Raw genomic sequence first — 15,112 nt, forward strand, 5'->3', positions numbered from 1 at the left:
CTTTCTGAGGGACCCAAATTTAAGTACAGACATTGTAAGCAACAAATTTATGGACTGGGTGTGTGATATTTATGTGACACAAAATGGCAACACAAACCAATATTTGATGGATGATTATTTATTTAACCAGCAAAATGAGTTAAGTAAAGTAGACACTGGAGTCTCAGCTGTAAGATAGCTAATAATTATACCTTTTCAGTGATTATAATCATATTAGTCCCCTAAGCCCAGAAACATTAATGTGAGTGATGGTGCTCAAGGAAGAGCAGAATTGCTGAATGGAGATCCTGTGTATTGATTTTAGAGGCAAAAATGACTCTTCTGCTTCCTCTTTCTTAGAAAAATTTTCATCAGTATTCATCCACTTATTTGTTCTAACTGTTCACAATCTCCAGAGATAGTTTATACACCTTCAGGGTCATTTTTACCTCCTCCGGGTTTGGAAGTTTGCGTGAGCTTTCTGCCTAGGACCACATGTTCATAGCCTTCCGGAAACCTCCTAAAGGTAATTTAAAGAAAGGAGTAGGGGAGAAGGCACATTCCGAGAGGAACAACTGGCAAAAGTGAGATTGACCTGAGGACTGGTCTATGAAAAGGAAGTGGGAAGAGACTTTGCCCTGAGCAGGTGTCACAGGCCAGGCCAAACATTATATCTGGGAACACGGCATCTCAGTGTTTGAATGGTAAGATTTTTAGACCAGGGACTATGTCTTCACCTTTCATCGTGTTTCCCATTGTCCCAAAGGTCAATGAACACAGTGAGTGATCACCAATGTATACTTTTTAATTAATGACAATATCAAAAGTAATTAAAAATAAAATTACATCTATCCTTCCCTGAATACATAGTAATTTGTCAAAAATAGGTGAATAGAACTGAATTTCCTTATTCTTTCAGATTGCCCACATCTCCTTACTCAGAATACAGGTGTCCATGTCAGGACATCTAACTTGCCTTAATAGAAACACTTGTTTACTAATAAAAAGCATTATGTAAGATTGGTTGCCTCAGGAGTCTTGAGATTAAAAGAAGCCATTTCATTTATATTTTTGGGGTCCTTGGGTTTTGAATAGATTGCCTACTCAAAAATAAAGATTTATTTTTTAAAAGCACCATAATGTGTTAAACCCTTGGGAAATAAAAACTTAACTCAACTTCCTTGGCAAGAGACCCCAGAAAATTATCCCCCTGGGTTCTACATTCTGTGTAGCCACACAAGCAGTGAGCATCCTTCATTGTCAGGCCAGTTATTCCAAGCCAGGATAACTTTGAGGTTGACTTGTTTGTGGATTGCTGGAGAGGAAGCTCTAAAAGGGTGTATCAAGAACACCTACAAAGGGCTGGGGAGATAGCTCAGTTGGTAGAGAGCTTGCCTTGCAAGCATAAGGCCCTGGGTTCAATCCCCAGCACAGCAAGAAAAAAAAAAAAGAACATCTATGAAATAGCCTATTTGTAGGATTATAGCAAATTTCCCTAAACTCCAGGTCATGCATATGCCCCACAATGTGCGTGAAGGTTATCTTTTAGACATCTCTGAAAAGAAGGGTGTGTGAACTCCTATGTGGTGACCATCTGGCCTGTCACTCCACTACTCACCAAGAAGAGTCTCCAGCAGAGCAGTAACCAAGGTCATGTGGAAGAGAGTTGGGCCGGAGACTGCACAGCCCAGGAAGGGACCAGGCTGCCACTTTCCCTTTTCTGTGGAGGGCAGAGCTCTGGGGGAGCTCACGTGGAGCCAATGGGGAGCACATGATCTGATGCTGTTTCAATATTTTTCCTTGAAAGAACTCAACTTAAAGAAAGTCACTGAACTTTCCATTGTTATAAAATAATAGGAAAACCCACAAAGGAACCATCTCCAAAGAGACTGCATTGAAGTGCAAAAGGAAAGACACTAAGCACAAATATTTACAACAAACACCAGCTTATATTGTCCTCCCCAGGAGCCTAGTCAGGAGACTAGTTAATTCTGGCTGCAGAGATGTTAAGAACTTTCCAGAAGCAACTTCATCATGCTAGATATTGCTATGAAATTGGGATTATTAGGTGAAGGACTTACTATGTCAAAACAAGTGTCAAGTAAAGACAGAGCAGTGAGGTGAGGGTCATTTCTGGGAAACAGTAGCTAGTATTTCATTTGCCTAGAAGTTAAAGAAAGTGGGCGGGGAGTTAAAGGTAAAAAGAGAATGACTAAGCTCAAGCACTCACAAAATATATACCCCAAGGGCAAGTCTCCAATGATCTACCTCCAGCCATACCCCACCTGCCAACAGTTATTACCCAGTTAATCCCTATCAGAGGATTAATGACTGACTGGTACTGACAGTTATTCTGCTTGCAGAATAAGAGAGCTAGCTAGCATTTTATCTACCTACATCCATTATAATAGCACACACAGATACTATTGTATCACTTGATTTCCCTCCATGGTGAAGAACGTTTTGTCTTTTCTAGCAGTAAGTTCTTTCTGGATTTAGACTATATCCCTATGGCAAGGCTTCTTCCAGACATACCATCTGTGAACTTACTGATGCCTGTTCCCTGTCTTGGTAGGACACACAGTATTGTCTCTGATCAAGAAATTCACTTGACAAAAGCAAAAAGAAAATCAATGGGCAGGTGTTCAGGAGCTTCACTGGTCCTACTGCTATCCCATAACACAGAAGCTATCCCATAAAAAAGTGGGATGGTCTATTAAATGCCCAGGCAACTGAGAAAGGATACCATATTGACTAGAGTTTCAACCTGTATAGACACACTACAACTTCTAAAACAGCAGTTGGTAGAAGGAGAGTCTGAAGTGGCCAAACTAGTGAGACCAAGGGCAGATGTCACATAAAGATGGAGATGCCTGTGGAGCCCTGGTGACATCAGGCTGCAGTTTGTGGAGTTTTCCAACTCAGGCATCAGACATGTCAGTGAGTAAGCCCATCTCTAGAAGATTCCAGCCCCCAGTTTTTATAACACCATAGCTGATGCTGAGGAGAGCAAAGTCAGCACCCACCACGTGCTGCCTGAGTTTCATTTTTGAACAAAGTGTTACTATTTTAAGTCATAAGTTTTGAAGTTATTATACAACAATAAATAGCTTTTGCGCATTCTCTACACTAACTTAAAAAGTGTTTTTGATCACTTTAGGATGCAGAAAAGCATTTGATAAACTTCTATATGATTTGTGATAAAAATGGAAAGCACTTAGAAAATTAGAAATGGAAGGGAACTTCTGCAATCCTTTTTTTTTTTTTTTTTTTTTTTTGTGGTACCAGCGATTGAACCCAGGGACACTCAACCACTGAGCCACATCCCCAGCCTGTTTTTTGTATTTTATTTAGAGACAGGGTTCCGCTGAGTTTCTTAGACCTCACTAAGTTGCTGAGGTTGGCTTTGAAATCAATCCTCCTGACTCAGCCTCCTGAGCCTCTCTAGGCATGCGCCACTGCACCTGGCTTCTACATTTTTATTAAAAGCTTCTACAAAATGCCTACAATAATAGTGAACTAGTAAAGAATTTCACCTTGAGATCAATAATGAGATAAGGGCAACTAATATCAGCACTTTCATTTCACATGGAACTGAAGGGTCCTATCCATGGGACTAGAGTACCAAATGATAGGGAGAGATATATAGATAGAAAAACAGACAAATTAATAGCAGAGGGAGTGGTGAAAAATTCAAACTTTAGTTATTCACCAATGACATAATTAGGAACTTAAATGATCTAAAAACATGTAGAAAATTTATTAGATTTAAAGAGCTACCAAATAAAAGATCAATAATATAAAGTAAATAATCCACTGTTTAAAAATTTACATAAGAGATAATTTTTATTAAATACATAATTTTAAGTTAAAGATGCCTAGGTGTGAGAAGTCATCCTTATCTAGCAGAATCAGAGGAGGTTGAACCACAGGACACAGAGGCCTGACTTCTCAGAACTGGCAGACACAGAGGCCTGTCCCGCATTGCCTGGGAGTATGTGGCACTGTGGGAGTGGTTCCCTGCCTGGTTATATAATAGTTTCCCTGAGCAAATTGGCTCCCCTAGCTCCATCCATCCTGTTCATCCCAGAAGAAGCCCCTCCCCTTCCGGGTTCCTTTACCTGTGTGGCTATAATTAAAGGAGAGTTGGGCTACTCCATGTTGTTAGAGGCCAGAGTTGGTGTGGCCAGACCCGTCACACCCCCCTCATTTAAAAAGAGTACTGGCTCTTTTGTGTGTTTATTAATTAGATAAGTTTAGGGTAATTGATTGATTTATAGCCAACATTGTCCTCCAGCAGTTAAACCTTTTCTCATCCACTCGGGATGTGGCAGAAATCCCCACACCTAGGAATAAATTAAATTAGAATGTATAAGTACTCTTCACTGAAAGCTAAAAGTAAAAATGCATCCTAATGAAAATTTTCAGTAGAATTTTGATGGAAATTGATAAGCTGATTCTATTTGTGTAATCAAATGCACCAAGAATTAACAACCAAGAATCAATTAACAAAATCCAAATATATGTGGCCATTTGGTTTATAACAATGTTAACACTACAGAGCAATGACAGAAAGAATGCTCTTTCTGATGAAAGATGCTATAGCTATTGCATATCCATATGGAAAAAAGAAGCTTGGTCCTTTACTTCACACCATAGCAGTTTCAGATGGGTCATAGAAATAAATGTGAAAATAAAATCATATATCTGTTAAGAGAAAACATGAGCAAATATATTTATGATCTTGGGGTAAGCATAGATCTCCCTAGTGGGATACAAGAAAATATTGAGAGGAAAATACTTGAAATGCAGTTGTACCTTGATCTCTGTGGGGGATTGTTTCTAGGATTCCTTACAGATCCCAATATCTGTTTAAGTCCCTTTAATAAAAATGACATTATGTTTGTGTATTACCAATGCACATCATCCTGCATATTTTAAATCAGTTCTACATAACTTATAATATCTATTACAATATAAATTCTATGCAAGTAGTTGTTATACTATGTTGCTTTGAGAAGAATAACAAGAAAATAAGTTTGTATGTGTTCAGAACAGATGCAATTTTGGGGAGTGGAATATCTTTCACCCACAGTTGGTCAAATCCATGAATGTGGAACCCACAAATATGAAAAGTTGACTGCGTTGTACTATATTCAAATTAGGAATTCACATTTATCAGGAGACACCTTAGGAAAGTCTTATGAAAGTGAAAATAGACATCGGAGAGTAAGAATAAATATTTTAATACATATCTCATGAAGGACTTTTATCCAGAATTTTAAAATCTCTACAACCACATTCTAATTAGGCAGACCATCCAATGAAAAAACAGGTGTAAGTGACATGAACTAACACTTCACAACAAAATAATATCTACATATTCATTAAACATGTGAAATGTAAGTTAACTTTAGTAATTATCAGGGAGGAAAGCATTAGAAGCACAATTTGGTAATACTGTATACCCATACCATTCCAAAAGCAAAGGGGACATTAAAACTTTCATGTCTCTGATTGCCTCCTTTCTGTTCCCCAAAACCTAGCAAGTTAAGAAAACACTGAGAGCAAGCCTGGGCCCAAATGTTCAGATGTATATGACCTTGAAGGACACGGACTTTCTTCTGAGGACTCTGGGAAATAGGGCAAGTTAGTGTTGTCTGTAGAAAGTTACTTTCTTGCCTGTATGCTGGGAGAGCTGCTTCTTGGGATACTGGTCAGACAAGCTCATTAAACAAGCCAAGGCTAACAATGTCACTGCTTCTGCAGCCAAACATATAAAACCCCTGGGTGGGGGCAGGTGCAAAACTGAGGGCACAGTGGAAAGGATACATGTCACTCATCCAGCCAGCTGCCACTGGACAGAGCACCATGAGGGACAGAGGTGCTGTCAGCCTGTCACCACTGGCCTCTTCTTGGGAGTCACTGACCTCTTGTAAGCGTTCCTCAATAAATCATGTCTCCCATGCTGTCTCCAGGTGCTTTCTCTGGCCTCTCAAGAACCTGTCCCACAACTCCCAAGTCAAGCAGGAGGTCAAAGAGAACCCTGTGAGTCTAGAAATGATGGCAACTTAGAAGAGGAAATGCGTTGGGGGGCGGCCTTCCGCCTCTACATGGGAAGGGAAGGCAGCTATTATGGATGCCTGGGGACCACCACGTGAGTGTGGTAATGACCTCAAAGTCCCCAAGGATTTGGGGAAATACGGTTGCTTATGGGAAAGCCCTATGGCCTAGAGAAAAAGAAAGAGCTATGCAAGACAGCAGCAGCTATGGGGTAGCCCCTCCTCATGGTGGGGCAGGTAGCAAAGGAGGCAGAGCTGCAGGCCTAAGCCCAAGCTAACCAGTTGCAGGAGGAGTTAAAGCTGGAGCATGAAGCATGTTTAACTCAAGTGAGGACTGCTGAGCAATCCCTTGCCCGCATGAGGAGCGCTGATGGACATCTGCAAACTCTAGGCGGCTGCTTTGCTAAACTGAAACGTAAACACCACAAGCTAGAGTAAGGACGGTGGTTACTTAAAAGGACTGGGATCCCCCTAAGTGGGACTCCTGTGAACCCAGCATCTCAGAAGAAAAGGATGAGACTGGGACTGGGACAAGCCCATTGAGGTGCCAATACCAGGGACTAGTCCAGTCAAATCACAAAAGGTAAAGACAGATCAGCCCCAGTCAGTTGGGGTGGATGTAGAGGTCCTGCCTCTCCAGACCAGCACATACTGGATTGGTAGAACTGGGGAAGACAGTTAGGCAGGAAACCAGGAAAAATGTAACCGAATGGCTGCTGTGGCTTTGGGACACTGGTGCTAAAGGCATGCTCCTATCAGGGAGTAAAATGAGCACAATTGCTTAAGTCACCACACACCTTACCCATTCAACTGTTAATAAGAACTGTGCCATCTCTTTATTGTCTTGGACTGATAACTGCCTATAAAAAGTGCTTGGTCAATCTGGGGAAGTTACTATGGCACCCCCAAGATGGCAATCCATAGGAGAACTGCAAGACCTTCTAAGAGAGTTAGGGATGAGCAGGCTGTTCATGCAGCAAGCTGCATTTGGTCCTGATAATGAAACATGCACACCAAAGATAAAGGTCACCGTTCTCCACATGGCTCCAAGACAACATTATGAAGTGCTGTTGTCAACTCAAGCCCTTTGGTGGGCCTTCCTGTCTCTCAAATAGCACAGGCTGTAGTTGATATGGGGGAAACTGAAAGGATTAGGAAGTGAAGGATACAGAGTAGGACTCAGAAGGTGGGAGAAAGAGAGGACAAAGGAAACACAAAGGACTCAATAAGGAAAGTCAGGAGCAATGTACTTTAATGTGGGAAAGGCAACAATGATCTTTCAAAGTTCTTCCCCAAGTGTATTTACATAGCCCAACAATGTGTCATGGGATAGTAGCAGCAGCTCTGGCCTGGTAGACAAAACCTGACACAGTATCAGTGTTTCAATTTTCCCAGTCACAGGAGGCTGCTCAAACAGCGGGGGTGCATCTCCACATCTCTAAGAGAGAGAAGGAGCCTTCAACTCCTCCAAATTGCAAAGACCTGGCCTGCCTGCCAAATACTTAGGGATTGTCTAGTTGGGCCCCATTGTTATAGATCAAGTCCAAGTCCAAGTTTTCCCTACTTCCAAACAGTCATGGACACTCTTGGGAGTGTTGAGATGCTGGGGTTCCCTCCTTTTCATACTTAGCACAGATGTTAAAACCATTGCATGATTTAATAAAATGACAGGGGACTGAGAACTTGAGAACATTGAGGCCTTTTCTCAAACAAGCTTGGCCCCATGCCCCTCTCAGAAGGCTACACCTTTGCTCTAATGTGTGAACATGCACACTGGACTGCTAGAGGAACACACCTACAGAAGGGCAAGGATACAAGGCCCTAACTTGTTTGGCGCAGAATATGGTACACCTATGGATGTAGACAATGACAAGGAAACACAACTTACTGATCACAGGTGCAATAATGGAATGAGAATTTGAACGTACATTGTCATTTCCACTTACCTTGTGACCCAGCTGCAGCAGGATTAATTGCATGAATGAATGGCTCACTGAAACAACAACTAAATATGGAAGATGAATCCTTGGCAGGGTAGATCAAGCAACTGTGGATGGCCATCAGGAAATGGAAATGACTGCAGCACATGCCCCTCTGCTTGCTTGATGTTGGTATAAGAACCTGACAACACCATCTGATTCAAAGATGATGCCTAAGGAGGACACCTGCACTCCCCTAATGGGAATGCAGGATAACTTGCCGTTACTATTGCCACAGGACTTGCCACAGGGAACCCTTATAGTCTACTGGCCATGGAAATGGCAATAGGGCCTCAATGGTTTGTGTTCCTACATCCATGGGCAAAGAGACTAGAACAAGACATAGAAATAGAAAAAAAAATTACTAATTTTTCTCTAAAAGAAAAATATGTACTTCAATTATGGTCTGTAAAAACCTCACCTTTGTCATACTGTTTCTTGGAACAAGATATATGGTACTGTGAACTTGGGGATGGGTCACAGGCTGATCCTATTCTCAAAATGATCAGGTTGTAGATGTATTATTAAATAATCAAGATCTGCCTGTATTAACACCCATTCCATTTCATCCTTAGAGCTAATCTATTTGCAGAATGGGCAAATACTATTGTGGAGGTGCAAAATAAAATGAATTGCTAGGTATGCAATGAGTTGCCTCTGTCTTCCTCCACTGGACTCTGGGGACTTCTTCCAACACCCACCATGGTGCAATGGTAGTTGATGTTAAACTGTAATAGCACCTACTGCCCTAAGGACTTGAATGTAAATTTACCTTCTTTTAAGGACACCAAAAGTGTGGAAGTAAATAACTATGACTAAGCCTCTGCTGGGGTGTACTGTGTTCAGTGATTTAGATGACTTAGGGCGACATGGGTGGAGATGAAGAGGAAAGCTCCTCTCTGTACAGAAACAATGGCAGCAACACCTCTCTGCCTTCTAGTTGTAGTCAGCTTTTTTGTTCTTTGAACAAAGACCTGATGAGAACAATTTTAGGGAAGGAAAAGTTTATTTGAGGCTCATGGTTTCAGAGGTCTCAGTCCATAGACAACTGACTCCTTGCTCTGAGCCCAAGGTGAGGCAACACATTGTGACAGAAAGGTGTGGAGAAGGAAAGCAGCTCAGTGCATGGCACCAGGAAGCAGAGAGAGCAACTTCTCTCAACAAGGACAAATACTTATCCCAAAGTCACCCCCAGTGACCTGCCTCCTCTAGCCACACCCTACTTGCCTACACTGAACAACCAGTTAATCCCTGTCAGGGATTAATGCACTGATTAGGTTAAAAATTCTCACAACCCAATCATTTTACTTCTGTTTGCATTGTCTCATGCATGAGCTTTTGGAAGACACCTAATATCTAAACTATAACACATCTATGAATATGCGTTGGACCCCTGTCAATCAATGCAGTTTACTATTTAGAATGGCAAAATTGAAGAGCATGTGTCAGAGTGCATTCCTTCCCCGGGGCTGGTTATAGGCATTTAGCACCCATGGGTGGCCATACCTGCCTTATTACTGGATTGGTCAATATACTTGGAAAAGACCTTACCAACCATACTGCACCCTTCCCACTTTGTCTATAATCCCTACTAATTAGAAGTCAGCAAAAGCTAGGCATAGATAGACCCAGTTGCCTGGTGGCTTTACCCACTTGGTATACTTTCTCCTTAAGCAACAAACATTGACAGTGAGTTTTCAGGTTGAGGTTTTAGTTAAGCACCCTGCAGCTGCCTTAAATAATACAGAGTCAGAACTTTGCTTAATGAAGAAACTAATCAAATGCAGAAGGTGGTACTTCAGAGTAGAACAGTGCTTGATATTCTATTTGCAGTATAGGGAGGTACCGGTGACTTCCTTGAGACGGGATGTTGTATGTGTGTGTTCCTGATGATTATTGTCTTTGGCTTTACATAATTTGCAAACCTGTATTACTGCTGTAGGTAAATTTGGTATTGGTTCATTTCTGCTTGTTTACAATCTCTGCCTGCTTTCTGGAGGTATGTTGCATTCAGTCTACTTGCTTTCATAGCAGGTCTTCTCATGTTCTGTGGCAGTCTGTATTGCTTCGGTGAGATTTTCTTTTAATGTACATCTTGATGTGCTGCCCAAGAGATGTTATGGAAGATAAGTGTGACAGAATTGTAAGGGCAGGCAGGCACAAGCAATGTGGAGTATATCATTCCCAAAGCAAAGGGGACATTAAAACTTTCATGTCTCTGATTGCCTCCTCTCTGTTCCCCCAAACCTAGCAAGTTAAGAAAACACTTGAGAGCAAGCCTGGGCCCAGATGTTTAGATGTATATGACCTTGAAGGACACGGACTTTCTTCTATGCTCTCTGGGAATTAGGGCAAGTTAGTGTTGTCTGTAGAAAGCTACTTTCTTGCCTGTATGCTGGGAGAGCTGCTTCTTGGGATACTGGTCAGACAAGCTCATTAAGCAAGCTAAGGCTAACAATATCACTGCTTCTGCAGCCAAACATATAAAATCCTGAGTGGGAGTGGGTGCAGAACTGAGGGCACAGCTGCCACTGGATAGAGCACCTTGAGGGAGAGGACAAAGCAAACATGAGGGGCAGAGGTGCTGTCTGCCTGTCATCACTGGCCCTCTTTTTTGAGGAGTCACTAACCTCTTGTTCCTCAATAAATCATGTCTCTCACACTGTTTCCAGGTACTTTCTTTGACCTCTCAAGAACCTGCCCCACAACCCTGGCACAACTGACCTGTGAATGAGATAATATCCAACAGAATTTCTCTTAAAGAAGAAACATAAGTAACAGCAAGTGTGGACTAGAAGGCTCACTTTCCTAAAGTTCCCACTTGGAAACAAGCAGGTTGGGGCAACTATTTTGGAAATCTGCTAAACAAATACATAACCACTATGAGCCAGCAATTTCGTCCTTAGATATATACTACACATAATGCATACATGTAGCAGAAAGCACCTGCAAAAATTTTTTACTATAACTCTATTCATAATATTCAAAAACTGAAAATAACCCAAATGTATATAAAAAAAAATAAGCAAGTGAATTGTGATGTGATCATACAATAGTGGAATACTTACTAGAAATGAAAATAAATGAAACTTAACCTCATGCAACATGGATAAATCTCACAAATACAAGATTTAGGGGAAAAGATAAGATTGGAAGAATGCATAATGTATGATTCCATTTATATAAAGTGCCAATCTGTAATGGTAAAATTGAGGAGAACACAAGTCTTGGCTGGGGTGGAAGAGAGTCAGTACCTGGAAGGGGACACCAAAGTGCCTGGGCAATTTCAGTAAGATTTTTCTCCCTCTTGTTTTCAATTACAGAAGAGTGTCTATTTTGAAAGTCTACTGGATTTGAATAATTTTTCATGAAGGCATAAAGGGGAAGGTTCTGAACATGAGAGATGTGCAGTAAAAGCACCAGGGAAAGGTGGTAGTCTGAACAATTTGAGTTTTCTAGCTTCCAACCTTTCTGAGGGCCATAAAGTTAATTCCAAAGCAGCAAATCTGTGTACTGGGTGTGCAATATTTATGTGATATGCTGACTAAGGTAACAACACAGACAAACTGATATTTGATGAATGATTGTTTGACCAGCACTATGAGTTAAGAAAAGTAGGACACTGGAGCCACAGTGAGATAATCAACAGTTACATATTTTTTATTTATAATAATCATATGAAATTTCCCAAACCCAGACACATTAATGTGAGTGATGGTCCTCAAGGAAGAGTAGAGTTGTTGAATGGAGATTCTGTATATTAATTTAAAGGCAAAACTAACTCCTCTGCTTTCTCTTTTTCAAAAATATTCTCCCGTAGCTTTATGCACTTATCTTTCTCTTGTTCCAAACGTTCGATCTCCAGAGACAGTTTATACACCTCCAGGGCCATTTTCACCTCCTCCGGGTTTGGAAGACACTGCATGAGTTTTCCACCTATGATCACTTGTTCACAGCCTTGCGGAACTTCCTAAAGGTGATTAAAAGAGAAGAATAGGTAGAGGGTGCATTCTGAGAGGTATAACAGGCAAAAGTGAGATTGACCTGAGGATTGGTCTGTGAAAAGGAAGTCAGGAAGACTTTGCCTCTGAGCAGGTGTCACAGCCCAGATCTGCTCTTGAGCAGCAAACAGGCACAATCAGAGCAGAAGAGAGGCAGAGCTGCAAAGAAGCCCAGAGCACTTCCATCATGGCGGCTGTGGGATATTCTGTTGACCAACCAGAAACGGAGCAAATGCTCAACACTTATTGTAGGAGACAATGGAGCCAGGGGTTGGGGGAACTGGGTTCAGAAGACCTTCAAGAATAGAGTTTTGACTCGAGCCCTAGAATCAAAAAACTTGCTTCTCTCAGTTCACCATAGTGCTTTGAGATTGAAATGACTAAATTTGGTGAATTATTTAGGCATCCAGACAAAAGTCAGATGTCATCATCATCATCATCATCATCATCAAAGGACAGACCTTTGAGGAGACTACCATTTTTAGGGGTTGAGAGTTCAGTACTTCTCTGAATTGTGCCACTTACCTTCTTACACTTGGGCACCTCTGGTAGCCAGGTTTTGTTCACTGAGCACATGATACTTTGGGGACCAACAACACTATAGCCAAAGTCACATTGAATGGTGATGTTTTCCAATGCAACATAGTGATCCTTCTCCCTGGCCAGCCTGCCATTTTCTATCACTGGTTTTGGACACAGAACTAAAAGGGAAACATATTTTGATTGTTGTATCTTTTTCAGAAAAAGGCATCAAAAACAGCATAAGATAATAAAAATGATGACAAACATTGATCATAATTATACTTAGGCTCTTCAAATTGTTCTAAACACTTTCATTTTTTTTTTCCTTTTTTTGGGGGGGGTGCTGGGGATTGAACCCAGGGCCTTGTGCTTACAAGGCAAGCACTCTACCAACTGAGCTATATCCCCAGTCCAAACCCTTTCATTTTAATATTTTTGATAGTCAATACTTACTGCGTAATATATGCATCTATTTTGTTTTTATTTGCCTTATTTCATTTAATCCTCATTACCATATGAATTAGCTACTATTATTATTTTACCAACAATGAAATTGTCACATAGATTTTAGAGTCTGTGCTCCTAACTGGTGCCCCCACAGTTTTGATCTGTATATGTACTTTTCATTGTCTCAGGTTCATAATCTTCCTGGGGTCAGTGGAGACAGTGGTGTTTGTTAGTAAAATGGTGAAGGTACCATGCACAATGTAGAAACAGACTCTTTCTTGATTCATCTTGTTTCTGCATCAGTGATCAAACAAGAGCATCATCAGGTCATCAAAAATGGAAATGGGAAGATCATGGGAAAAATGGTGGCCATCATGAGGTTTTAGTGGAGATATCCAGTACCTCATGACTTGGGAATTCACACTTAACATTCCTCTCTTTTGGATAGTTGGAAAGAAACTCAAGAAATTTTCCATTCTCATGAAAACTTTACTAGCAACACAAAGATATTCTCAGATAAAACACATTGTCTCTACACATTCTGGAAAGATACAAAACAACCTAATAGTAGTGGCTGCTCCTAGAAATGGGTTAAGTGTCCCCACAGGATTCTGGAGTGGGAAGTAACTTTCACTTTTAATGTCTTTGTCAATGGATTTTTAAAGGTTACCATTCATGATTTAAATATTCCAAATATATAAATAAAAGGCAAAATTTAGGCAGTCTTTGATCAGCAGGAAACATTGCTCTCAATATTTTGTAACCCTACCTTCAGTGGACTATGAGTGGAGTTACCTTTATATTGGGAAGGTGAAGGTGGCCAGCAAAAAGATTTGCATGAGATGTCATGGTTCTTAAGTCTGTGACATCCAAGAGAATGGGCCCTGCATCTGGTAAGTAACTTCATAATACATCATACATAATAGAAGGTGAAGAGGCAAGAGAGGGTAGAGCTCACTGAACCCAGTTTTATAAAAACCCTCTCTCACAATGATTAGTTTACTCCCATGACTAGGACATTAATCCATCCCTGAGGTCCCTGTTCTCAAGTCCAATTATCTCATGAAGTCCTTATTGCACTGGGGATTATGTTTCCAAGACAAGAATAACTTTTGTTGTCCATATTTCTGACAACATTTTCATCACAACCACTAAAGTAATCTCTAAGAAGTTCCTGACTTTCCCTAGTCTCCTTATTCTGGGCCCTCACCATAATCCTCCTCAATCGTCAGTTCAAGATAATATAGGCTTTTACCAGCATTTGCTTCAAAACTATTCCAAACTCTACCCCTTATCCAGTTCAAAAACCACTTTTACATTTTTATGTATTTGTTATAGCCACAACCCCACTTCTCAGTACTGATTTTCTATCTTAGTTCATTAACCATTGCTATAACTGAATAGCACATACTGGGTAATTTATAAAAAAAAAAAAATGGTTATTTAACTATATGGTTCTGGAGGCTGGGAAGTCCAAAAGCATGACACCTACACCTGGCAAGTGCCTTTGTGCCATGTCTCAACATGGCAGAAGATGAAAGGGAAGAGTGAATAAGCCTGTAAGAGAGAGCAGAACTAATTGAACTCACTTCTATAACAACCCATTTGCCAGATAACTAAACCACTGCCCAAATAATGGCACAAATCTGCTCATAAGGGTTTCACCCCTAGAACCCAATCACCTCTTAAAGGCCCCATGTCCCACCGAGGACTACTGTTATACTAGAGATTAAATTTCCAACATATGAACTTTTGAAATATACATTCAAACTAAAGAAGCAGGTATTGAAAGACATTTCTTGTACTGTCTGTGAGCAATTCTGGAAGGTGAACTTCAAACTTGGTGAGAGTGGTGAAAAGTTTGAGCTTATAGTTTTATATCAATAAGATGCCCCCAAGTCTGGTGGTTTGATTTTTATCCATATTGCTATGGAGCATTGTAATTATACATAATGGTGGAATTCATTGGTACATATTTGCTCATGTACATGTTTTAACAGTATAATTTGGTCAATAACATACCCCAGTATATTTCCTTCCCCCCTCCTCCCTCCCCTCAATCCCCTTATTCTACTCTGGTGATGTCCTTTCAATTTTCATGAGATTCTTCCCCCCACACAAC

The 15,112-nt window shown here is 40.7% G+C and overlaps 1 protein-coding gene and 1 non-coding gene across 2 annotated transcripts in view; both read right to left on the reverse strand.

Annotated features, from left to right (window-relative positions):
- The window catches only part of LOC124961409 (zona pellucida sperm-binding protein 3 receptor-like), a 53,226-nt gene that overhangs the window by 11,443 nt on the left and 26,671 nt on the right, over positions 1–15,112 (reverse strand). The window contains exons 9-10 of the mRNA XM_047519969.1: positions 12,547–12,722; positions 11,803–11,990 (exon numbers count right to left, since the gene is read on the reverse strand). Coding sequence (XP_047375925.1) covers positions 11,803–11,990; positions 12,547–12,722 — 364 coding nt within the window. The remainder of the gene's footprint in view (positions 1–11,802; positions 11,991–12,546; positions 12,723–15,112) is intronic.
- Positions 12,879–12,951, reverse strand: Trnat-ugu (transfer RNA threonine (anticodon UGU)). The gene has a single exon. It is a non-coding gene; the product is annotated as a tRNA-Thr (tRNA).

The sequence above is a fragment of the Sciurus carolinensis genome, chromosome 12 (genome assembly GCF_902686445.1).
Source record: "Sciurus carolinensis chromosome 12, mSciCar1.2, whole genome shotgun sequence".
NCBI classification, from domain to species: Eukaryota; Metazoa; Chordata; class Mammalia; order Rodentia; family Sciuridae; genus Sciurus; species Sciurus carolinensis.